General features: G+C 40.6%; 1 protein-coding gene across 5 annotated transcripts in view; it reads left to right on the top strand.

The window, feature by feature from the left end:
* The window catches only part of LRFN2 (leucine rich repeat and fibronectin type III domain containing 2), a 166,843-nt gene that overhangs the window by 115,901 nt on the left and 26,036 nt on the right, over positions 1 to 24,906 (top strand). For all 5 annotated transcript variants that reach the window (XM_064708917.1, XM_064708918.1, XM_064708921.1 and 2 more), the window contains one exon: positions 1,364 to 2,756. In XM_064708917.1, coding sequence (XP_064564987.1) covers positions 1,384 to 2,756 — 1,373 coding nt within the window. In that variant the 5' untranslated portion in view covers positions 1,364 to 1,383. The remainder of the gene's footprint in view (positions 1 to 1,363; positions 2,757 to 24,906) is intronic.

Below are 24,906 nucleotides of genomic sequence, written 5' to 3'. Positions count from 1 at the left end.
CTTGTGCACACCATCCTAGCAGAAGTTGTCTGGGAGAGCCCTTACAAAAATATAGCTTTTGTCTACCTGCCCCTTTCCTCAGAAGGAGAATGAGGGCCAGGAATGAAGGATCTAGCCATTCTTCAGCCCTGCTGGATAGCAGGGCCCGGGAAAGGGATAAACAGAAAGAAAGCAAATTTCCTTATATCGTGCTCATGTGAGAATAATGTCAGCAAACCTGTGTAAATAAATATTTCCAAACCTGAAGCAGGGCTTCAGCTTCTCCCAGCCACAATTGTATCTCCAAGCCAGCCCAATCATGAGTTTTGTTTATCCTTCAAAGACGCATCCTTGCAGTTTAAGCTGGAAAAGTGTGTGAGAGATCAGAAAAAAGTGAGATAATGGTACAAGGAGGAGTTGGTGGGGTGTAAGGAGGAGTTGGTGGGGTGTAAGGAAGAATTGACGGGGTGCAAGGGAGGGCCATGAAGACAGACAAGAGCTTCACTGTCACTACAACAGTAGGGGTTGCATTTTGAGAGCCTGTAGTTGTCAAAAAGCTTGCCAGGGGCCTAAGGTAGAGCTGTCTTCCCCTGGATCCCTTCTCTTTGGGGCTATATGGTGTCATCCTTTCCATGGTTTGGGTGAGCACAGGGTGAAACCAAATGGCAATTACACAAGTGATTTCTGCTTCTAATGCTGTCTATCATTAATTTTATTATGAGTGGGCAAGTGACTGGCCCCAGAACCGGCCAGATAATTACATGGTCATCATTAACCACATTACTGAAGGGTGAAAATGCAGTTATTTTTATCCATAAAGTCAGCTGCTTCAACCCTAAAACTAATTGCACATTATTATGCAGCAGAAAGTAATTATTATAGATACTGATTTTAGCTTCTACTCCCAAAGAAGCAGACACTATTTCAAATGAAATCTTTCAGGATTTTTAATAAGCCTTGCAATCTGTGGTAGAAGAAGGAAGGAGAAAGAGAGAGAGAGAGAGAGAGAGAGAGAGAGAGAGAGAGAGAAGAAAGAGAGAAAGAGAGAAAGAGAGAAAGAGAGAAAGAGAGAAAGAGAGAAAGAAAGAAAGAAAGAAAGAAAGAAAGAAAGAAAGAAAGAAAGAAAGAAAGAAAGAAAGAAAGAAAGAAAGAAAGAAAGAAAGAAAGAAAGAAAGAAAGAAAGAAAGAAAAAGATTTTATCATGTTTTTAATAACACATAAATGTCCCATCCTAGAGGGCTGATGCCTTTTGGTGGGACTCCTGAGAGGAGGCATCACAAAGTCTCTCTGGAGGTAGATGTTAGGCAAAACATGAGAAGAAACATATTATAATTAGTGTATCATAATTGCTGATGTTCCTTTAAACTCTTTTTGTTTCTCCCAGGTACTGTTGCGTGATTTACAATGGAAAAATTGCTCTGCGGCATTCTGGTGTTTGGAATGGCTGTCACAGTCAACGCTTGTCCCAAATATTGTGTCTGTCAGAACCTGTCTGAGTCACTGGGAACTTTGTGTCCCTCCAAGGGTCTCCTTTTTGTACCTCTAGACATAGATCGAAGGACTGTTGAACTCCGTCTTGGGGGCAACTTCATTATCAATATCAGCCGACAGGATTTTGCCAATATGTCTGGACTTGTTGACCTTACTTTGTCCAGAAACACCATTAGTTACATACAGCCCTACTCCTTCACCGACTTGGAGAGCCTTCGGTCTTTACATCTGGACAGCAACAGGTTGCCTGAGATTGAAGAGGATACTTTAAGAGGTTTAATTAACCTTCAGCATTTGATTTTAAACAACAACCAGCTAAGCAGCATTTCTGATGACGCCTTTGAGGATTTTTTACTGACATTGGAAGACTTAGACCTGTCCTACAATAACCTCCGAAGCATTCCCTGGGAATCTATAAGAAAGATGATAAACTTGCACCAGCTCAGTTTAGATCACAACCTAATAGATTATATAACAGAGGGGACATTTGCAGATCTTCAGAAATTGGCCAGATTGGATCTAACATCCAACAGACTCCAGAAGCTCCCCCCTGACCCTATATTTGCCAGATCACAAGTAATTCCTTTGGTTGTTACCCCATTTTCGCCACCTCTGTCCCTCAGCTTTGGGGGAAATCCACTGCATTGCAACTGTGAGCTGCTGTGGTTAAGGCGGCTTGACAGAGACGACGACATGGAAACATGTGCTTCTCCTCCAAGTCTGAAGGGAAGGTACTTCTGGTACGTACGGGAGGAGGAGTTTGTTTGTGAGCCCCCTCTTATTACACAACATACTCACAAGCTCCTGGTCTTGGAAGGGCAGACTGCCACGCTGAAGTGCAAAGCCATTGGGGATCCCACTCCCATCATTCACTGGGTGGCCCCTGATGACCGTCTCATCGGAAACTCCTCGAGGACGGCTGTCTACGACAATGGCACCTTAGATATACACATCACCACCTCCAAGGACTATGGAACTTTCACGTGCATAGCAGCCAATGCTGCAGGAGAGTCCACTGCAACAATTGAGCTCTCAATTGTCCAGCTCCCCCATCTCAGCAACGGCACAGGCAAAGCAGCTCCACCGAAATCCAGGCTCTCGGACATCACTAGCTCCACCAAGTCCAATCGTGGCGAAACAAAAGGCCCCCCAGAAAGGGCTGTCCTGGTATCAGATGTGACCACTACCTCAGCTTTGGTCAAGTGGACAGTCAGCAAGTCGGCCCCTCGGGTAAAAATGTATCAGCTGCAGTATAACTGCTCAGATGATGAAGTCCTGATCTACAGGTAAATGCATTTTTTGTTTGATGATGGCAGGGGGTGGAAATCAACACAAGTCTTTTGCTCTCTGACTTTTTAATGATTTGACTTGGAACTAAGATGGCGCTGTGACCAGTAGCATTAGTGGTATTTGATAAATTTCCATTCTCTCTGTCAGTTTGCCTGTTGGTCTGTTCATTGCTTTTTTCTGTTCATTTTCTTTTTTCAAATCTCTGTAGTACTCATTTTCCAACAGCTGTTTTCTGTAAAATTTTCAATTTTACAGAAAAAATAGTACTGCAGTTGGTATCCTCCTTAGTAGGCTTAACAAAGACAGGAAAACTTGAAGACTAGAAGTCAGAAATTTCCCTTTCCACCTCCTGTAGGTGGGATTGAAACAGACTACTTAGAGAGGAAGCAACGTGGGAGGAAGTTTGTGCTGTCTACCCATAACACAGGCTCTAATTATTCTTTGATTCAAGATTTGGGGCTGCTAACAAGATATTTTTCCCCTATATGATAAAGCTTGTTTCTTATTTCACTAACATTTGTTCTACACAAGCGTAATGGCTGAAAACTTTGGAGCACCTAGATTTTTATACCATATTAAATGCAAGAAGAGGTGGATATAATTTCGAAAGCAAACCCTGAATCTTCCTTATGATCTTTCAGTTCTACAACTCCTCTGACTTCAAATGATGTAAAGCAGGAATTGCTCTTGCAGTGAAGCAGTAATAAATTTTTAGGGACTAAAAATGCGTAGGAACAGTGCAGGAAAGCAGTACTTCTGTTTTTTCCTTGTGTAATGGAAGAATGATTGACATATTCATGCTAGTGATGAATCCCTAGAAACCACCTTGTCCTTCCTTTTTATTGCAAAGCTTCATTGACCTGAACTGTATCTCTGGTTGTATATGATCTCTCAGCAAAAGTCAGAATCTCATGGAAAAATAGAATCAAACATATCAACTCTTACAGCTTTATAAGCATCCTGAAGCAGTGAAGAAAAATTGGATTGGCTAGAGATATAATGGGATTTGGGGTTCTTACCTAATTTGAGAATAAACTGTGGCCAAAGTATAGCCAAAGGCATTGATTTCCATGGTAGGTTTGGTGTTATTGCCTGATGGCTATTCCATTCTCCTGCTGCCTGCAGGGAGAGCCGAGGCACTCATCACCAGATCCCACAACAAGTCTTGTTATTTTCTTCCTTACTGCAGGGTTGTTTTCTTCAGCATGAGGAAGTCAAAAGGAGAGGTAGTAAACATTCATGTGACATTTTTCCCTCGCCCTTCTACAATGAAACCTAATTTTAAAGCTTTTCCAGAACAGAATGTTTAGCTGACATGGACAAAATTTTGTGCCAGCAATACCTTTATCTGAGTCAGTTGTAGAACAGAAATAATAAAATGATCAATTTAGCTACTCTAAATCCACTCACTCATTGCCAAAAGCAGAAATATTGACCAGCAAGTCCAAAAAATATTTTTAAAGGATATTTATTCAAATACTGAACTAATCTGAGGAAATTCAGTTCTGTCCACCTCCAGTCCTCAATTATAAAAATATCTTGAAATAAATCAATTAGAAAGTGAAAATTATTTCTTTTGCTCTGGCTAATGTACAGTGGAACCAGTGTGTTAGCTTTGGGAATTGCAACTATGTGGAATTAAGCAGAATGAAAGAATAAGATAAAGTAATGATACAGTATTAGGAATAGAATGGAAGAAAACATGCTAGTGCATTTTTTTTCCCAAAGCAATGCTTTTGGCAGAAGCTCAGCAGTAATTAAGATCTTAAGCACAGTGTAAGGCTGAAAAACACTCTGAAAGATGTATAAGTCATATGTTCATTGAAAAATTAATTTGGCCAAGTGAACAGGAATATTCCTGCAACCAGAAAGAGAAGTTTGCAGGGGTGGTCAGATGTTGGAAGTGGTTGGATGTGTCAATTTTCTAGGGAGGAGGATGGCCAGGTTAAAAAAAACAAACCATGCAAAAGCACTGTCATGCAGACTAGGAGCTGGATGGATGAGAATTGAGTGCACAGTGAAGAAAGATGGCATCTTGCCAGCCTGGTCTGGAACAAAAAGTTGCTGTCAAAATTTTAGGTACCCCTAAAAGTTTTTATCATGTCCCCACTTCCATGTCCCAGTAAGGTTTTGGTCCTTGGCTGCTTTATTTCATTGTGGCTCAGTTTTTCAGAAGCTCAGTGAGGAGAGTGTTACTTTGAAAAATCTCCCATCAGGCCTTTTTTAAGGATTCACTGATGATGCATAGTTCTTTTCATTCACAGCCCTCAAAAGCACTTCACCAAAGAAAACTTTTTTCTTTTTTTTCTCTGCATTTTGCACCAGGGAAAAATGAAGCCTAGAAAGATGAAGTGATTGTCCAGAGTCTGAGAGTTAATCAATGGTACTCATAATATCAAAACCAGTCCTTACAACTTCCAGTCAGGGAACCACTCAGTCCCTTAGAGTTAATTAACTAAAGCTCTTTTGCTTTAATTGGTCAGATGCATATCACTGCAATGAGTGTGTGGAAAAACCTAAGGGAAAAGGATTTCTACAGTGCTCTGCTCCATAAAATGCTGTGTATGTGCTAAATGGGATGTGATACTGCTTAGCTGCTGAAATGATGGGCACTTAATATACGCTAAGACAGTTGGTATTTCAGGACTGAGACACATCAGCTGTGCTCAGCTTTTAGGAATCCTGCTTCACCAGCAAGAAATGTATGCACAAAAGAAGAAATCTGCTGCTCTCTCTGCTAAGAATTTTTCATGGACATTGTACTCATTGTGAAAGAGTGAAAGCAGAAGTTCTCCCCTCCCCGCTGATATCAACATTTCTCCTGATCATTCTCCAGGACAGCAGTCCCCTTTCCCCTTCCATGCCAGCTGTGATTTTCCACTAGCAGGGTGGTGCAAAAGGGGACTGCAGTAGGGTGCAATGGCTCAATAAAAATTCAAGTTTTGGGACATTTTGGCAAATGTTGTCTGCTGGGCGTCCCATTTGCACTGAGCTGAAATGGTACCAGAATGTGAAGTTTGACTTTGGACATACCAATGCCATTATAATGAAAATTAGCAGGAAGAGCCCTGTTTGTCTGCTTTCCCATCTGACCTTCCCTTGTATTTGCTATCTCAGGGCCTTTGTTCAAGCTCATAGCAGGTTTTTATCTCTTTCAATGCATTCAGGGTGCATATTTCTGGTAGTGATTAAATGAGTAGGTCCTGGATCTGCATTCTGTGGGTTTTAATGCAGCAATCTTTCCATTCTTTCATCTTCTCTGTAATACCAACACCAGTGCTAGTAAATCTCTTTTAGCCAAGAAGAGAAGCTTGTTAAAAATTGCAGAACTGAAAATCACTCCTTATTTGAAGGAAAAACATGCAGAAAGAATAACCAATGTCCAATAGAGAAAGGGATGGAAGAAGACCAAGGTCTATGAAGAGATGTCTGTCCTTGGACTCTGGGTTAAAGGAGTGAACACTAGGAAACCTCCACTGTCATAAAGTTCTTACCTAGTCCCCTCAGTCAGAACTCCAAAGTGTTTTAGATGTGTAAAAGCATCACTCTTAAGATCAGTGCAACACATGCACTGGTAAGCTTAATTCATTTTGAATAATTGAAATTGAAATGAAATATAAATGTTAGAAAATAATATCTTTGAGCCTCACTTTCCCATCTGTAACCTGGGTGACAGCACCACCTTGATTTGTGGGGATAAACACATTAGAAAATATTATGGAACCAGGAGCCCACATAAATAAATAGGGAGACTTGCTTTGAAGTCATTGTGTGGTCTGCAGCAACAGGGATAGTCATGAATGATTAAGATGGAGGATTACATAACTGCAACACTTGAATTCAAGTAAGGCATCTGGGGAGAGAGATTGTGGTTTTTTCATGCATAGAGCACCCTACATGATGGGGGACCAAGTCTCAGTTTTGGCTGGCAGGCATTGCTGTAATATATACTTTCACTACTTTTTCAAAAGCGAATAAATCTGCAAGTGTTTTGTAGAATTTCCCAGGTCATACTGAGCCTTCTGGCTGTGTTTTGAATTAAAGCAAAGATGCAGCCATTTAAAAATGTGCATCTGAAGTGCAACACTGCCATTAGATTTATGAGACATTTAGGTCTGTTTTATTTTGTGGTATTTCATAGTAAAAGTGATGAAAACAGCTGTACAAATTAAGAATTACTGTAGTGTTATAGTCTCCCTAACTTATAAATTCTGCACTGGGAAAAAAAGTATTTTATATGTTTCTGAAAGCTTATTTTTTAAATATATATTTTATGTAGCAGGCAGTTGAAACATTAAAATATGAATAAATGGCTCTACATCTTCAGTTTATTTAAACAATGGTGCTATGGATTTGATTACTTAAAGAATATAATAATGATTTATATTTACACAGCTCCTTTTACTGCAACTGCTTTACAGGGTGGCTGAACAGAGATCCCCACTATCCTGTCACCTCTCAGTTAAATATCGGCTGCAGTTTAGCAATCTGCAGGTGATTGTTCAGTTCCTTTTCATGAGCAAAAAATAGCTTCAGCACTTGCACTCATGGATACTTTAAACTAAGGAGGAAGTAATTAACTGAGCTTGAATTTCCCACAGCATGGTGATATAAATATACCCGTGCACTCTTCTAGTCAAGTGCATGTCAATAAGAAAGTGCTTCATGACTGAGGTGCTGCAGACTTCAGGAATATCTAATTCACATAAGGAGGCTCTCTCAAGCAGCAGTGCCACACTGAGCATCAGAGAGGATACCATTGTCTAATGCTTCTTTCAAGGAAAGCCTGGAGATCTTCTAGCTCAAGACTGAAAAGAGAGGAAGCCCTGTCCTGTTGCTGGTAGGGCAAATTGTCTCAACAGCCTGATCCTGTAGCAAAGTGTGTTTATGTCATTTTGTGTCTGAGGAAAGTTGGAAACACAGAGTACTGGTTAGCTTTGGAAAAGACAGAGGATTCATTTATTCTGAAAGATGCAAAAATATGTCCTTACTTGTGGTTTTGGATGTCTGCCACACTTCTACCCAATTTTCAGTTCCACCCATCTCCAACCTCACTAGGCACTGACCTGCCTCCATGGCTCACACCTGGAGCAAAATTTCTGACTTACCCTCAGCATATGAGCTGAGCTATTCCAGGTGCATTGCATGCAGGGTACAACCCTTGATTTGGCCAAAGCATTTACATATTTAAACATTTAAACATTAAATTAAACAACAGCTGGGGTGGAGGACAGCACATGAAGATGTTAACCAGCATGTATTAATCTTTTATATTTGACAGGTAGAGAGTGCCAGTTTATAAAAATAAAAACATGAAGTCACAGTCCAAACAGAAGCAGAATTTATATAATCAGTGCAGAGGGAAGCCTGGCATGGACATTTGGTAGTTCAGATAATTTGAGAGTGGTTTGCAGCAGGAGTGTGTGTTGGCTTCTAGAGTACCCTCAGCAACTGCAAGCTTGCTGCAAGGCATCAGTCATAATGAAGAAGTTGCTTTACAGATGCCTGTATTCTGGGACTGTGGGGTTTTATTTGTGTTTATTGGAAACATTTTCATCTAGCCTTTTGTTTTTTGTTTTCTTTCTTTTGCTGGAGGAAGTACAGGGACAGGTTTTTTTGGGGGGTTGTTTTTTGCTTGCAGGTTTTTTGTGCTTGTTTTTATCCCCACCACCCCACAGTCCCTTGCAATATGAGAAATATTTAAAGAATAAATAAGAAAATGTAGTGAAAAGGAGAAAAAATACATGTATTACCAGAAAATGATATGAAACAAATATATTAAAAATAATACCTGCAAGAAAAGTAGGTGTACATCTCAGTAATGTCCCTAAAGTCATCCTAGATTGTTGTGACAAGCTATCATCTACTTAGTGCTTGTAAGAATCGCAGAAAATGATGAGGAATCCATTGGTCAGAGCACATCCAGTTCAGGATGAGCAGAACCTGACCATGTGGATGCTGCCCAGACCATTTTCTTGTCTGATCACTGACACAGAAAGGCAAAATACTAAATGGCCACTTATCCCTAGGGGAAATATGCCCCTGACATGAGCATGTGAGATGTATGTGAGGGCTCATGAGAAAGTGCTTGCACCGCTGCTGACCATCCTGCTCCCAGCTTGGAGGCATTCCCATTTCCTTCAAAGTTTAACTCCTGCCAAATATCATTTCTTGAGGCTTGTGGAGAAGTTGTATGTGACAGCACTACCCCCAAACTCAGCCTCAGGAGTTTAATATGAAGGCAAATCACCTGATTCTCATCTCATCTCACCCCACATGTTGCACAACATAGAAAGGAAATTAGAATCACTTCAGACAACACTCTCAGGCACATTATGTGATTTTTAAGGCAGTTCTGTGCGTGGCCAGGTGTTGGACTTCAATGATCCTTGTGAGTCCCTTCAAACTCAGAATATTCTGCAATTCTGTGATTCAGAATGAGATAGTGGTACCTGTTTCATCTTTGTTACCAATTATTAATTCAGCTCAATAAGGCTGAGCATTCTCACTCAGGGGGAATTCAGGATGAGCTAGTTCTTGACCATAACATCTGCCACATCTTCTCTCTCAGATGCTCTGAACCTAAGGTGCCAATATCTGCCCCTCATAGCCTTTATTGCAATAAAAAGTTAACATCTGATTCCAAAATGAAACATTGAAATAAGATTTTTATTTACCTTCAGGTGAGTCAACAATTTGATCTCTAAATGAAAATCTTTACTGTTGGAGATTTTTTCAGAAATGTCTTAAAAGGCAGCTGTGAGGAGCAAATTCTCACAGCCTGTTTCTGTAAACAGCAGGAGTACTCAGGTTGTTTTTAATAACAAGTAAATATCTTGTCCTTGGATAAGGTATGGGAAAGCAAAAGTGACAAACATGAAGGCCTTGAGAACCTTGCATACCAGGGTTCTCAGGCAATTTTCTCATAACAGGTAAATATTCTATCTTTGGCTGTTTTGGGAAGGTAAAAGTAAGTTTTGAGAACACAAATCTTGGTATTGAAAACAAAAGGAGGGGTTGGTCTGTAATCTCTGACCTATCGTGAGCTCAGATTTTGCAATATGCATGAACTTAATTAACATGGTTATAAAAAGTGACTGATTGAATCAATAAACGAAGTCGATGCTGACCAACAAAGGTAGGTTGTCTTCCTTCACTTCAACACTTTACCATGTCCAAAATTTGTATATGTAATGCACATTTAACCATCCAAGAGGCTCTACTTCATCTCTGCATTTTCACTACAGCAAGTTCCCAATATTCCTTTCGTTTCTGCTGCTCATCCATTTAATTCCAGTTGGTGTCAGAGATCCACTCTAATATCTTCTTTATTTTGGGTCACATCTGCTGATATCTGGGTCCTTTTAGGAGGAATGGAAAAGGTATAAGCAACCACAGAGTGTGACAACTACTCCTAGTCTTTCTAAATCTGCAGCCAAGAACATCCTCCCTCCCCTCACTTCAACCTTCATTTCAACTGGATCGCCACCAATTCAGACTACTTAGAAATCTCCTCCAAGGGTGTTGAACCAATAGTAAAACTAATGGCTGAAAAATACCTGCTTGAAGGAGAGGGTGATTTATTTTGTCCACAGGTGTTTTGCAGTAGAGTTACGAATGAAAAAATGCTTAAAAGCATACTGTGCTCTAAAACACCACATTACTAAAATTTGCCTTGCCAGTTTGAGATCATTCTGCTCAACTGAGCTCCCACGTGCTCACGTGCAGGTTCCAGGCAGGAGGCAGGTGAAAGAGGGTGCCTTGACAGCTCCTACCTCCCCAGCTTTCTGACACCCCACCCCATACAGCTCCCACCTGAAGTCATTGGACAGACTTTTTACCCATTTCAAGGCTGATGTGGTTTTACATCCTTGGTAGGAGGGTCTTCAAAGAGAACTCTTGCTCCTGCTGCAGTAGGCTCCTATTTCTCCTTGTCTTTCCAGTGCAGAACATTGAGCTCTGACTGTGAATATTGTTTTGAGAGTTGTGCAAGCAATTATATTCATTTGGTTATGTAGGACTATTTTATCTATCAAATACATGAGACGGGACAAAAAGGATGACAGGGAAAGAATAAGTCAAAATTACAAACACAGCCAGAGCATAGTGCCTTATTTCACTGGCATAGCTGCAGACTTACCTACCTAATTGCTTGCTCTGAATTTCCTATTATGCCCTTTCTCTTTCACACCAGGCTTTCTGCTTGTAGGCTCAGGCTATTTTCAGAAGAAAATCTACTTTTTTGTACAATGATGGAACCGATTAACCTTAACACATAATAACAGTGATACAGCTTGTTTTCCAAGAGAAATGACTTAAAAATGTAGAACTGGAAAAAGACGCAGCACTGGAACAATTAAAAAAAAAAGAGAGAAGAATACACTGGACTAAATAAATTATATTATAAAGTCTTCATTAGCTTTAGCCCTTGCAAGTGTGTTTTTTTTGGAGTTGCCTATAAAAGGCAAGTTTTCTGAGCAAAACATTTGCACTCAGAGTGAGAAAAAGTCTCTTTTCAGATGATACAGTACAAGCTGAATGCAACATTCTCTTCTCATTTAAACCTATTTTGGGGCTTCAGTTGGGATGTTGATGGTGAGTAGTCTTTGTGTTAAGGCTTTGGTTATGGAAAGATGAAAGAAGAGAATTCAGACAAGCTGAGGAATGTAAAATTTTAGGCAGAAATCAGGTTCATGCTCTGTGTAATTTTTTGAGTGCTGTATTTGTAGGTTTTCAATGAAGGCTTGTACTACAAGTAATTTATCTTTTCTTTGTTCTTAAAAGGGCACAGGAGAAATATAGCTCAAATTTTGACTACTAAAGAAAGAAAATATGAGGTAATGGATGTCTTTGAAAATAAGATATGGGTTTTTTCATTGTCATGCCACCCTTTCCCCCAAATGTGTCTTGTTCTGCAGTCTAATATGAGGACAGTACAGACATGTACCCTGTAATCCATAATAATCTGTAATAGGGCCTAGCAAAGTAGGAATCCAGCCCTATCTGTGGATAGCAGGCTAGTACTTTCATCTAAAGAAACCTTGAAACTATAATGCCATTGAGAATTGCATATGTTTAAGATGAAATGTTCTGATTTTCATAACGGAGAAAAGCTGAAAGAGAAAAGTCAGCAGGCTGATCTGCCCTATTGTCACGGCCCTACTGACCTCTCAGAGTCACAGCATGATCATATTAGGTCATAGGACATTTGTTAAGAATCCAATAAAGTGGCTCTGGTCAGAAATGAAGCAGGTTTTGGCAGAGGGCACCACAGAGTGGAAGCAAAATCGCCTGTGTGCCACAACAGCAGAGATGGAGACACTTGTGCTGGGCAAGGAAGAGAGATGTTAGTCTGGCATCCTTGGATGGGAAATAGTCCACCTACTACATGGATACAGCCATGCTTTAGGGTGACTAAACAAACCCTGGAGATAGCAAGGTAAGGCTATGCCCTAAGCCTCTTTTATTCAGCTGCTCCTGGTTTACAGATTAGTTTATTTGCAGAGATGAACAGTTTGAGACAGCCAGCACTAGGTGTGAATTCATACTGTATTTGCCCATCTGTCATCCCTCCCCTTCCTCTTCCATCACTTTGAATTTGCCTAAGTGTTGTAATATATTTATTGTCTCATAATTTACTTCATTTTGACTAGAAAACAAATAAAAGTGCTATTTGCTCAACACAATACTTTTTTTTTAAATTATCTGTTTATTTAATCGGCTTAGTTTGTGGAACTAATTGGCTCTTATACAGATATCCCACACCGTGCTCTGAATTTTTCTCTCAGAGGGGGGATTGCACAGGCAGTAGCTGCCCAGTAGACATATGGGCAGCTGACAGCATCAAGGCACCCCAGCAGCAGCTCTGTCGTCTGGCAGATTGCCTCGGAGAGTCAGGCCTGGTGAATCAGTCCCTCTGCTGGCGCTGGGAGCGCGGGGCACGCCTCTGCTCCAGCAGGCTGCCTCAGAATGAGAAACAAGCACAGCCCCCACGCTCCTTGAACTGCAGCCTTGGCATGGCTGGCAGTGCCCAAATGGACTTGAATCTGGCTAATTTGGGTGTGTGGAGGCAGAGCTTCAGCTTGGTTACTCTCAGGTGAGGATGTGTCACTAGCTTGACACCTGCTGTTCTCTCTGCTGCAGTGTGGATTTTCACAGCCTGGAAGTGCCATGGGGAGGAATTTAACAGTGCTGCCAAGGTTGGGCAGTGGGAGAGGGGAAGAGAAAATAAATTGGCTTGGAAGTGTCTTATCTCTCCGAGCCTCTTCCCTTCTAGCCCTGAAGAGAGGCCAAAAGTTCTTGTGAGCTTAGCAGGCAATAAAACCAAAAAGACCCCTACTTCTCTCCTCAACCCCTGCGTCCTTGCAGCCTCCTCTGGTTGCTGATTCAGTCGATGACGTAGCAGCCCCTGAGCAGGCAGAAGAAGGAACAGCCACCTGGAGTCACCTTTGGAGCCTGGCCCCTCCAGCCCAGGGACTCACAAAGCCCAGGCTGGCTGCTGTCACAGGCTGCTGGCTGAAGAGAGGGGCAGGGACAGCTCTGTCTTCTCTGGTGGTGTCAGACAAACCTCCTGCACTCTCAGTGGTGCTAGAAATGCTGCAGTCCCTTTGCTAGAAAAAAACAGTGCAGAAGTACATCTGTCTCTTGTATAATTTGCCTAGGGGTATGACCCCCACTGAGCACACAAGGCTGTGTGTATGGATAGTAGTTTAAATTGTTTGCTGGGTTTTTTTCCTCTGGGGACACTGGCAATTTCTATGAGGTGAAGAACTCTTTGCAAGGGGAAAGATGAAATGAACACTGGGAGCAGGATTCCCACTTGTGAAGAGTATTAACAAAAGCCTGAGGGACTGCAGCAGTCCCAAATCAGGGCACAGTACTGCACCTTTGTACATTACGTTGGTGTGGGGTGAAAACCTTATGCTATACAAACTCTGCCTAGTGAAAGCAGATGAGGTTTAGCTGTTTGTTTTTTCAGGAGGTAAGGTTTTTTCTCACTAAAATAGTGTTGTTTTTTTGGTTCACCTTCCCTCTTTTTCCTTATTTGGCCTCTTCATGGATATTTCCTTATTTGGGCTCTTTCGTAGGTAGTTGTATTGGCTGTGGATTAATTCACCAATTATGCTGGATTATTTTTTAAACTAAATCCTTTGTTTCGTTGTCCTTAAACAGGTTTCATTCTGACACAGCTCCTGACAGTTTGCTGCTCCCTGTACCTCCCCATTTAAGGGCTGGGTTAACGTGCTTGCTGAGATTCACACCCATTACTTAGTGAAACCGTGTATGTCTGCACTAGGTTAAAATCTGCTTTCTACCCTCTTTATGTGATTTCAGTCCAGAAACTTTCTGTGGTTTCAAGGTAGCAAAGGGAATCCAAGAAAAGCTGTAGAAACTTACAGGAGTCCCTCCTACTGAAAGTCCCTGAGGACATGATCTGTGTTTTCCTGGCTCCTGCCATTTTCATCTCCTCTGCTTAACCCCAGTGAGGCTTGCTGATGACAGGGAGGCATACACTCAAAAGTGCTGCAGGCTGTTTTTTAAATCAGGTCACATTTACTAGTTCCCAAACACAATATCTCATTGTGGGGAAAGTTGGAAGCTAGTACCTCAGTTTAGCCAAAGCAAACCTTAATCTGGCATATAATGGGACAGAACCACAATGACTGTTCTTGACATTGAAAAAGGATCAGATTTAAAAACTGATTTTAAAAAGCCAGATCTACGGTAATCGGTCTTACAGCCATTGCAGCAATGTGCAACATCTGTCTAGCACACCCTCCAAACACCTGCCTCTGCAACGGCTATGAAGAAACAAACCATCCATCAACTCAGTTTTATTTTCTAGCCCTGTATAAAATGGAACAAACACTGGAATACCTCTCCCATGGGAAATTCCAATATTGTAACATCTGTTTCTGTAGACTGAAAATTCTCCATAACAGTTGTTTTGTTTGCTTATTGGAAAAAAAAAAAAAAAAAGCATTTCATATGGAAATGTGGAAGTGTTGCTATCAATCTCTTTGTGGATTTTACAGCTTTTGGAATGACAGTGCCATTTCCACCATACATCATGCTCCATGAGGAGTTACTCTCCTCCTGGATGTAAGGCTCTATAAATTCACCACATTCACTTTGCTCTTTCCCCTCACCACACAGCTCCTTCTTCCAGCCCCTATTGTTCCTGCTTTCACCTCCTTCAGTGGCAAAGGAATGGCTGGACTGTGCAGGCAGAGGAGCAGCTGCTCATGGGTGAGTGGGAAAGGAGCAGAGGACATGGTGGAGGGGCAGAGCAAGGGCTGGGAACAGAGCAGCCCTCACAGGTGCCAGGGAGAGGAAGAACGTTGTGGATCCCCACACCTGCAGCTTTCATTTTAATTTTTCTTACAAGAGGCAAGAAAAAATTGATTTAGCAGAACCTCCTATTTTAATACTAAAATTATGTTTAGTTTGAGATATCCAATCAACTTCACAGTCAAAGTGTACCATGGGTTTACTAGCATCCAATGTTACTGCATGTAGGAGCTTTGAACACATGGTCCAGGAGACATCCAAGTAATGAGAAATACTTTACACAAATTCCTTTGGGGGGAGGATTGTTTGGCACAGGTAACGAGTCCATCTGCCAGACACAAACCAAACAGCTCTGCCTCACACAGTCACAGCTGCAGGAGCTAAAAACCTCCAGCTGAAACTTCTGCCCTGGGAGTCATCACATTTGTCAGCCTTTCCCTGACAGCAGCAGTAGATACCGCACTTGTACCATCCCAGCTGCACCCTCACTGCTACAGGTGAAACAAAAAGGCCCTCTTACATATTCTGAGATGTTTTGCCCAATTTTGAGTGTGTGATGTTTTGTGTTTTTGCTGGCAGTGACAGCCCTGCTCAGCAGGTGACACGCATTGCTGTTTAACTGCAGCACTGTCTCTTACACCTTGTTTTAATGACAGTTCAAAAAGGCGAGAGCTGCACAACATTTAGCTAAAGGCAGAGGAATGGAGATGGAAGACAAAATCTGAAAAGGGTGACATGAGCACATAGAAAGATACATGAAGGCAGAGAGATCAATTTGGGGGGGAAGAAATCTTCTTTATCTTTACTCCCCCTTTCTGTTCCCAACTTTGCTTAAGATATTCCTTCTTTTCCTTTTTTTCCCCTCAGGATTTTTCTACAAATCAAGAGCTTAATAGTGTTAAATCACAACAGACTTTATGTCAGGACTGGATCCTCTTTTCCCACTTGTGATTTAATTCATGGCCAGACTGAAATTTCTCTGCTTTCATTTTCTATTCACAATTATCAGGCTTGCAGGTCTGTGATACTTTTTGCTAACTGGAGAACTATGAGATCTATGACTGTTGACTTTTCTGTCATAGATTTTTTTCTTTAAAAATGTTAGATAAATGTTAGATAAATCATTTGAGCCTGTGTTTTATGATTTGGTTGCCTGTTAATCCTTCTGCTGTTTCTTCTCACCCCACTGTATTTAGATACCTCTTTTGATAAACAATATTTTACTGAGCACAGATAGATTAATATATATGTAGGACACAGTTTCATGAGCCAATTTAGGATGCTCCTTATGCATGTGTTTATCACAGACATGGTAACTACAGTTGAGATAATCACAAGTGGAACAACCCTCAGTGAGGATTCAGAGAGTAGAAATTCAATGCTGCTTCCAAGGATGGGTTAACATACACAGTTCCCTAAAAATCCACTATATTCTCTACTCCATCACAGAGGTAAAATGAGGTGCTTTCTTTTGCTGTAGAGCAGGCCAGGAATGGAAGCAGAACAGACTTTTCTGTGGGTTTCAGTCCTATTTTTCATCCTTAGAAACTGTGGAAATTTATCTGGTCTTCAGTCAGATCTGGATAAGCACCAAAACTTTGCAGAGACTGACTGTTCAATGAAATATTCAAGCTTTTCTTAATAAGGCCCTTGTTAATTCTAAATGTCTATAGGTAGAACACCTCAGAAAATTGTAGATCTATTTCCTCCAAAATGAAAAGTGAAATTATGATAGGCGTAAGAAAAATATGTAGAAAATAATATTCTATTCCATTAATATTTTAAAGGTTTTCACTGAAAAGCAACCTTCCTAAGTTCTGTTTTTAAAAATGGATATCTGAACAGACTAACTTTTTTCTTGAACCTATGAATACACTTATTAAGAACAGAAGATGCAAACAGAACTACTTCATTTCAAATTTCTTTTTAATCAACTCCAGCTTCGGAGAGCTACAGAAAAGCCCTGTTAAACTTCACAGCTGAAAATTACAGTGTGTAGCAGAGAGTTAGCATTTTGGCAATCTCACATGCCTTCTGTTTTGTTTACAAAGAAGTTGAGTGTAGTTGTCAGCCTACACAAACAGACTGCCTGGCTCCCCTGGAGAGGTTTCTGTACCCCAGGTTCCATTCAGACAATGGCTGCAGAGGGCAGCTCAAGCAGGGTTGCCTTTCTTCCTCCTGCCGGCTCCCATGCCCAGCTGGAGCGGGGTGAGAGCCACTCTCACTTTCCTGGGGGCCACATCGCAGGTGGACCCAAGAGCTGGACCCACCAAGGCTGGCCCCTCACCTTGCCAGGACAGGGGCAAGACTCTGTCTCTACATGGTGATTCGGAGCTCTGAGCAGGCAGGAAGGCTGAGCTTTTGTGGCTGAGCCATTTCTTGACAATCCATTAGCCTAAACATAGTCCAACTCTCTTTGATGCATGAATTTTTTTCTACAGAGCTACCAGAAATAAAAGCTTTTGGTGGCTAAAATCGGCAGCTCTATCTCCAAGTGACTGATACACTACTCCCACAGGCAGCCCTTTTGGAAGCTGGTTCGTGATGTTGTTATGCTGCTGTTTTTGGGGTAAGTCGTGTGCTTGAGAGTGCACTTCTCAGCACAACTGCAAGGAAATGTTTGCCACAGACACAGACAGAGTGCACAATAAATTATTGCCTTTCTGACATTTTCTTTCTGCAAAGTGAACAACAATGAACAGAGTCTAGAAGTGACAATCAGTCTTTAACTACTCCTCCAGTACTTCCTGTCAGTGATCTGCTTTTCCCACTCATGTGATATATGCACATGTTAATCTGAAAATGATACTCTGACTTGTGAAGAACCTCCTAGACAGCTGGTGATTTTTGTTGGCTTGGAAGGATTCATGAGTTTATCTATACCCGGGATGTTCCATCATTCTCAAATTCTCAGGCATTGAGTAGCTATGACCCTGAGGGGAGTGCAATGCAACTGTTAATCATTGGTAACAATGGGATATTCTCCATGGGCATCATGTGCCACTGCCAGTAGATCAGAGAACTGCTGCTGACCTTAAATAGAGAAGAGAAAAGGATAAAGGTCACCGTTGTTTCATCTACGCAACAAAAGTTTTGAAAATGGCTTGTCATGAAAGCATTAAAGATCTGCTGCACAAAACTCTTGGGCTGAACGGTGGTGGCTTCCCTGACTTGTGTGATAGTAGAGCCACTTTAGTACTGAGTAGTACTGCAGAAACTAATATGCTCAGCTGAAAAGGTACTGGTTTTACATTCTTCTCTGTTCATGTGGTCCTGTGACCTTCCGAAAAAGCTGCTAAATCTAAGGGGACTTTTTCTATGTCACTTTTAATAGTGATAATAACAAACAGAAGTACCTCACAGTCACAGACATGTTTCAAGTGAAAGTGACTGGATACAAAAACACAACCTATCTTTGGACACTCTAGAACTGGATTAAAAAACTTTTTATGCATGAGATATCAATGTCTTCCTCTTTCCATATTGTCTTTGTATCCCCTTCTATTTCAACCAGTTACGCTAGGTATTTTCCCATAATTAAACTCTTGATACTAGTCTTCATGTTCATCCTGGTCTTGGACAGGTTATCTGTGACCACCTGGGTTTTCTCAAGTCTGTCCTTCAATCATTTTATAAAAATCATATTATAAAAAGCCATTAACTATTTAGCAAGTCATCTTGGCCAGTAGCAGACCACCCATTATTTTTTATATTCCAAATCTCCACAACACCTTGCCTCCTCTCCGCAAGTATAGAAGTTTGTACCATCCTCTGATTCTTTCAAAAGGGAATTTCAGAACTTCAATAATTCTCAACAGCTTTAAATAGACTATGTCTCCATCATGCCTCAAAGTCTGCTCTTTGCTTGTTGTTTTTACTTCATATGCAGATGTGTGAACCACTGTTTATCTTTCACAGGCTGAAGTGAGGACCTATACATACAAAGTGGAAATGAGCTGTGATGATATTTTGATGTTGTGGTATGAACTAGTACACAGACATAGAGTCAACAACTTTTCATTCCCTGAGAAATCCCTAACTCGCCATGTCCAGTAAACCACAGTACTGTGGATCAGTGGAAGAATCCCTGGATAAAGTCCCCAGCCTGTGCTGGACTTTGTTGAAAAAAAAGTCAGACTAGATGATCATGACTACCCATACTGCTATTAACATTTGGAAACCACCCCTGCCCACAAAGGCAAGAACATAAAAGCAGTCAAGCTGTCAATCAAAGTCTTCTGGTGAAGTCAGCATGTTCAATAAAACTGAACATCTCTGCGTAAGCTAATGCTAGAATTGTATGCATTAAGGTTTCAATTGCTTAACTTTTGTGAGTGAATACTCATAATTTTAACTGGCAGTCACATCACAGCAGTCCTATGGATCTTCTATGGATGTATCAAAAAAAGGTGCTGCATGGCCTTGTCTTCCTTGAGAGCTAAGCAGAGCCTTTATAACTGATGTGGCAGGAGCTGTCAAGATTTCAGTCAGTACTGGTCTCCAAGTACCAGCCCTTCCTAAATGTTACTGAAAGCAAGGCTGGTGCAAACAACAGATACTGACCATTTCAGAGACTGATGGCTGTCTGGAAGTCTGGTAGGACAAGTCTCAAGCAGTGTCCACAGGTGCAGAAAGCATATAGCAGTATCAAAGTCTTTCTCTATCCTTGTTTATACCCTGGGTAAGCAATTAAGCTATGATCCATGAAGTGTCTCCTATCCTGTTCCACTGAATTCTTGTGAATTGATTTTATCTCAGCAAGATTCAGCTTGCAAAAAAGCACTTGTGCTTGACTAAACTAAGAAGATATTATCACACTTTACATTAGGCTGCATCTGAGATGGAAAAATATAAAAATGTATACTTTTTTCTTTCTTCACTGTAGGGATATTCTTCACTAGTCAGTCCTTTGGATTGTTGCATCCAAGGATATTTTGAGCACTGCAGACACACCTCTGCCTTTCAGGCTGCCTTCTGTGTTGTGGTTCACTGTGGAGGAGGTTTGGTATAGATGTGTCTTCTGGTGTGTATTACTCTCTGGGATGGTCAGAGGTCCCTGCAGCCATTCATCAATGTTGCCCTCTTTGCTGCTTCTGCTTTGCTGCTCGTTTTGATATGCCTGTGTGGAGGCCTCACATGTTGCAAAGCCAGCAAGGCTAGGGGTGAAATACTGCAAGAGCAGATTTCTTTTAAGAAATAATCACAGTCCAGTGGTACAGATTAGGCCAGGTTTAGTGAGCACAAGCTCAGTCTTAAAAAAATTGCTGAAGGAAACATCACTGAAGGAATTATTGAGACACACTGTGCTTGACTGAGTGAGCAGTCTCAGCACCAGAGAGCTCACTAGGGCCCCTGTGCATATACCCATGACTCTGATTTAAAACAAGATGGAAATGTTGATGCCTTTTCATTTTTTCTGCATTTTCTTTTATGGTCATATTGACCCATATACTTAAACTTTTGTGTGGGCAAGTACAGCAGCCATTCCTCTACCAAGCTTTAAATCTATTTTAGCCAGAACTATTGGAGAAGCCATCTCCACCTGTACAGGATTTTCTTATAGACAAAAATGGAGCTAGCTGTTCCTTCAACTCACAGTAGCTATCTCTTGAGTTATATAAAGCATTTCCATTAGAGACTATTCTAGTTAAATACTTTTGAATACTGGTTAAAGCTTTCTGAAATCCTCAAAGTATTCGCCTGGCACTTGTGAATGTTCACAGAAAAATGACCCTTTGTGTCATCACATGGGTCACTCTGAAGATGTCCACAGCTTCTTGAGGGAGACAGACTTTGTAATCTGAGAAGATTGCTTTGGGATAAAATATTATGCTAACACCTTCTCTCTCAAACTGAGAGCAGTGTAGAAATTTGTAACTTTGAAAATCTATCCTCATATGATTACAGGTTGCTCTCTTCAGAGACAAGAAAGTGTTCTATAATGTCACACAGAAATTATGGACACAGAAAGGAGGAAAACTTCTGTACGTTTGCTTTTGAACCTTATAAAACTTGTCCCTGAAAGTAGAGGAAATCCAAGCTTGCTGAGCAATATGTAAAAGGCCAGTTGTACTGGGAGTGGGCTTTCCTCTCTCGAGGAATCATGAGTGTGTTGGAAAGCAGTAGACAGAGAAATGCTGAACATGAGCAGTTTGAGAAAGAAAAAGAGAAGCTATCATCTCTTAAATTCTCCCTTGGGGACTGTGTGATAAGTGATGCATACAGATACACTCCTACAAGATAACCCTTTTTTTAGGCTCTACCATATGTTCAGGAGCAGCAGTCACATTTGTCTTCGTGCTGGAGAGAGGGTGGAGTGATTCATTCCATAGCAAGGTAAAAAAAAAATATCCACATAGCAGTGGAACCAGAAATATGACTATGAAAGTTCTGGACACTTTAGAGAATAAAGAGGCCAGTATTTGCCAACAAACCAAGAGCGCACATGAAGAAAAAAGACCTGAGTAAAATCTGTGGCAGGCTACCACATATTTACACTACAGAGTTAGAAATTACGCAGGTGTTTATAGAAACTTTTCAGTTCAGTCACCTTTTCTGTGGAACTGCATAATGTTGCCAGCATGGCCATTAAAGATCTACTCATTTTCTGAAACATGGTTATGAATTTTAGTCATGACAGAATAAATTCTTTTCTACAGCTGAAGTATTGAAGCTAGTTAAGCGTTCTTCAATATTTCATTGAAATTTAATCACTGTGACTCAGAGTTTTATCTTCATTAGGTGCATAGCCATATGAATTTAGGATCAGACTCATTTTTGACTTGTAGCTTATAGTCAGGTTATTGTGTAAGAGAAAAACATATGCACTGTGAGGAATCATTGGCTCTGTCTGCAGTTTCTGATATCTGAGGTAAGTTAATTTTAGTCTGCCTGTGAGGCATATTAGACAGTAAATTCTGAGAGATTTGTAAACGCCAATAGCTCATAGAAGTTTTCTGCAGTGCCGCAGTTACCTCTCCACTACATCTCTGAATGCAGCCCTTTCCAACCACCAGGTAATGATTTATGGCACCATTACAATGATTTTTGGCAGTGTCACAGTTGGGTAAATATCAATAGCATCAATATCAAATATCAATAAACGATTCATGGTTGAGCGTGGGGGAATGATTCAAATACACACCTGCAAAGACAGAGAGAACATGGCAGGGAAATGACTACACCCTAAGTGTCAGGTGTGAAAGCAATCTTAAAAAAGCCCTTGAGACACTTGGACACAGATTTTTTACATCCCTACTGTCTCCTGAGAGAGGCACAAGGGATGGAACAGGGGTGTGTTCTGCTTGAGATGTCTCCAGCCACTGTGGAAACAAAGGCAGCTCCCAAGCAGATTTTCAGGACCAAAGACAGCTCTTATTAGATCATTCCGACCTTGTTTCTTTTGCCACGTATATGAGGGAAAGTGGGGGTTCCATTGACAGGCAGTTGGGTACAGGCTACTTCCTCCCATCTTGTAAGTCATAGCTACTGTTCACCAGGTTTGCAGCTTCTGCAGGTGACCATCCTTCTCTCCGTCATTTTGGTGAGAGAGAGAAATAAGGAAGGAAATTCAACTTCTAAAAAAAAATTGAAACCCCTACAAAGTTGTCTGACTTCCCCAGCAAGGAAGAAAGGCCATCTCATCAGTCAAGATGCTCATCTGACCCTTATTCTCTCTCCATGTCAAAGACAGACACTGTGCCTCGCTGGAGTCCTGGCACAGACTGATGGTTCTGCCTGTCTTAATTCCACATGTCACAGGATTGGCACTGACTGGGTGACACCTAGGAAGGGGACTGAAACAACATTTAGGGAGGTGAACTCAGAGCCCAGGAGCTGTGTATCAAGTGGTACAGAAGCAAGTTTAAGACTCCCTCTAACCCAGCCCACTGCAGACAAGCCAAAATCGGCAGTTCTGCTAATGAAGCACAACTTTGCTGTACTTCATAAGGGAGTAAAATTTCCTTATTCTCATGTTCATACACTCTGAGATGCACTCTGGTACTTCTAAGGTAGCCATTTATTGACAAAAGAAGGGAAAATGCTTTCCCAAGTGCTATATGGTTTGTTCTTTAATCACTGCAGATCTAAGAAATCTCCCAGCCCATACAGTGGTTACAGAGGATCAAGTTTCCTCTTTAGGTTTACATTGGGTATCAGAAAAGTTGATTCAAATGCTGATTACTATACTGGTAGTGCTCACAACCAACATATGTATGGGAAAACAGAGTCCTAAAACTAATACACCCTAGAATGCAGTTCTAGCTGTGCTCTCCAAAGAAGCCTGAAATTTTATATTTCTATGTAGTGATTTTTTTAGTTATTTACTGTGCTTCTTTTTCAGGAATCAGTCTGACTTTTGACTTTTTAGTCTTTCTGAAGGGATCACACTGAGGTTTTGATGCTGCTTGGTATAATGAATCAATGTTCAGCTCAACCTTTTTGCTCCTAAATATCAACGAACATTTGGAAAATTTCTACTAGTGCTCATTTTGACAGGATGAGGACAGAATTCCCTTGTCTGATAGTAGAGGTGACTAATGATTCTGTATTCTTCAAGCACACAAAAAAATTGTGCATTTAGTACCATTGTGCATTTGATTTGCATTTTATCCCACTCTCCTTTTTAGCTCTCAGGGTAATTTTTGCATGTTCTACTTATTTAAGCTATCTTGAGTTACAGCAGAAAAGCTCAGAGAAGATTTTGCAGAATGAAAATTTTGTTTTTCAGTCTTTACCCTTGAAGCTCTCCAAAGCAGAGCAATCTGTCAGTCTCTTCCTTTATTACTGTTTGAAAGTTCTTCAAGCAAAGATAAAGAAAAATCTTCTTTCATTACTCTTTCAACAGTACTCTTACATATTATTCCACAGAATTTATAGTTTTTCAGTAAAATTATTCCTAAGTTGCTTTTCATTATCTGTAATGACCTCACATGGATGCCTATAACAAGTAAAAGCTTCTGTTCTCCTGGTAAACAATGAAATATCCATGCCTGCAAAAACCTCCAAGAATGATGACTATCAACTAATCATGGTAAAAGAAAAATAAACCTGGAAAATCTGGATGTGGCTGTATCAACAGCCTTGATACCATACCTAGCATTTGTTGTATTTGTACATATGTAAACCATATTCAGAATATTAAGCCATAAGTGGGTAAATCTCAGGAGTCAGGTAAAATTTTAATCAGTTGGTGAAGTTGAAACCTAGGAAGAAATTCTGCTCTCTTCTTAATGTTAAACCATCAAACTTAAAGAAAACAATTGGGTTTCTCTTAAATAAAAGGGAGATGCAAAATTTGAGCAGTCCTATATTTATGAACACATTTAATATGCAACGTTGTTAAAGAGTAGGATTTCTTTCCTTTTCTGGTACTTAAAAATCTTTTGCATATTTTCTGTGAGTGAGAACTAATTTTAGGATAGCCAAATATATATTTGCAAAGTATATAGCTGATACTTGGAAGAGAGAAAATTCCAAAAAACACTGCTCAAGCTTTCCTGTTTCCAATGAGTTCACTAATGGGATGCATAGCCTGGATTCTGGACTGCTAATATTTACTAGGCTACTGGCAGTCTGCTTGTAGACTCCTAATTGTGGAGAGTTGGTAAAATGTAAATAAATAGTACACTAGCTTTTGTTAAATTTTATTCATGTACCAGAAATCTGTGGCACTTATCTAAGATCCTTTATCAGAGAAATACATTGCTAAACAATAAAACATATTTCTTGACAATTAAATTATGATACTATTTGAAGCTATAACTGACTTCTCATTTTATTTCTCCTGAGGTCATTATAAACCAAAACTTATTTTCTTGCTGGGTGGGTTTTACTTGCCTTTTCAGTGAGGAA

The sequence above is a fragment of the Zonotrichia leucophrys genome, chromosome 3 (genome assembly GCF_028769735.1).
Source record: "Zonotrichia leucophrys gambelii isolate GWCS_2022_RI chromosome 3, RI_Zleu_2.0, whole genome shotgun sequence".
In the NCBI taxonomy this organism is placed as follows: Eukaryota; Metazoa; Chordata; class Aves; order Passeriformes; family Passerellidae; genus Zonotrichia; species Zonotrichia leucophrys.
Note: the sequence above shows the minus strand (reverse complement) of the source record. Positions and strands in the feature narration are given on the sequence as shown.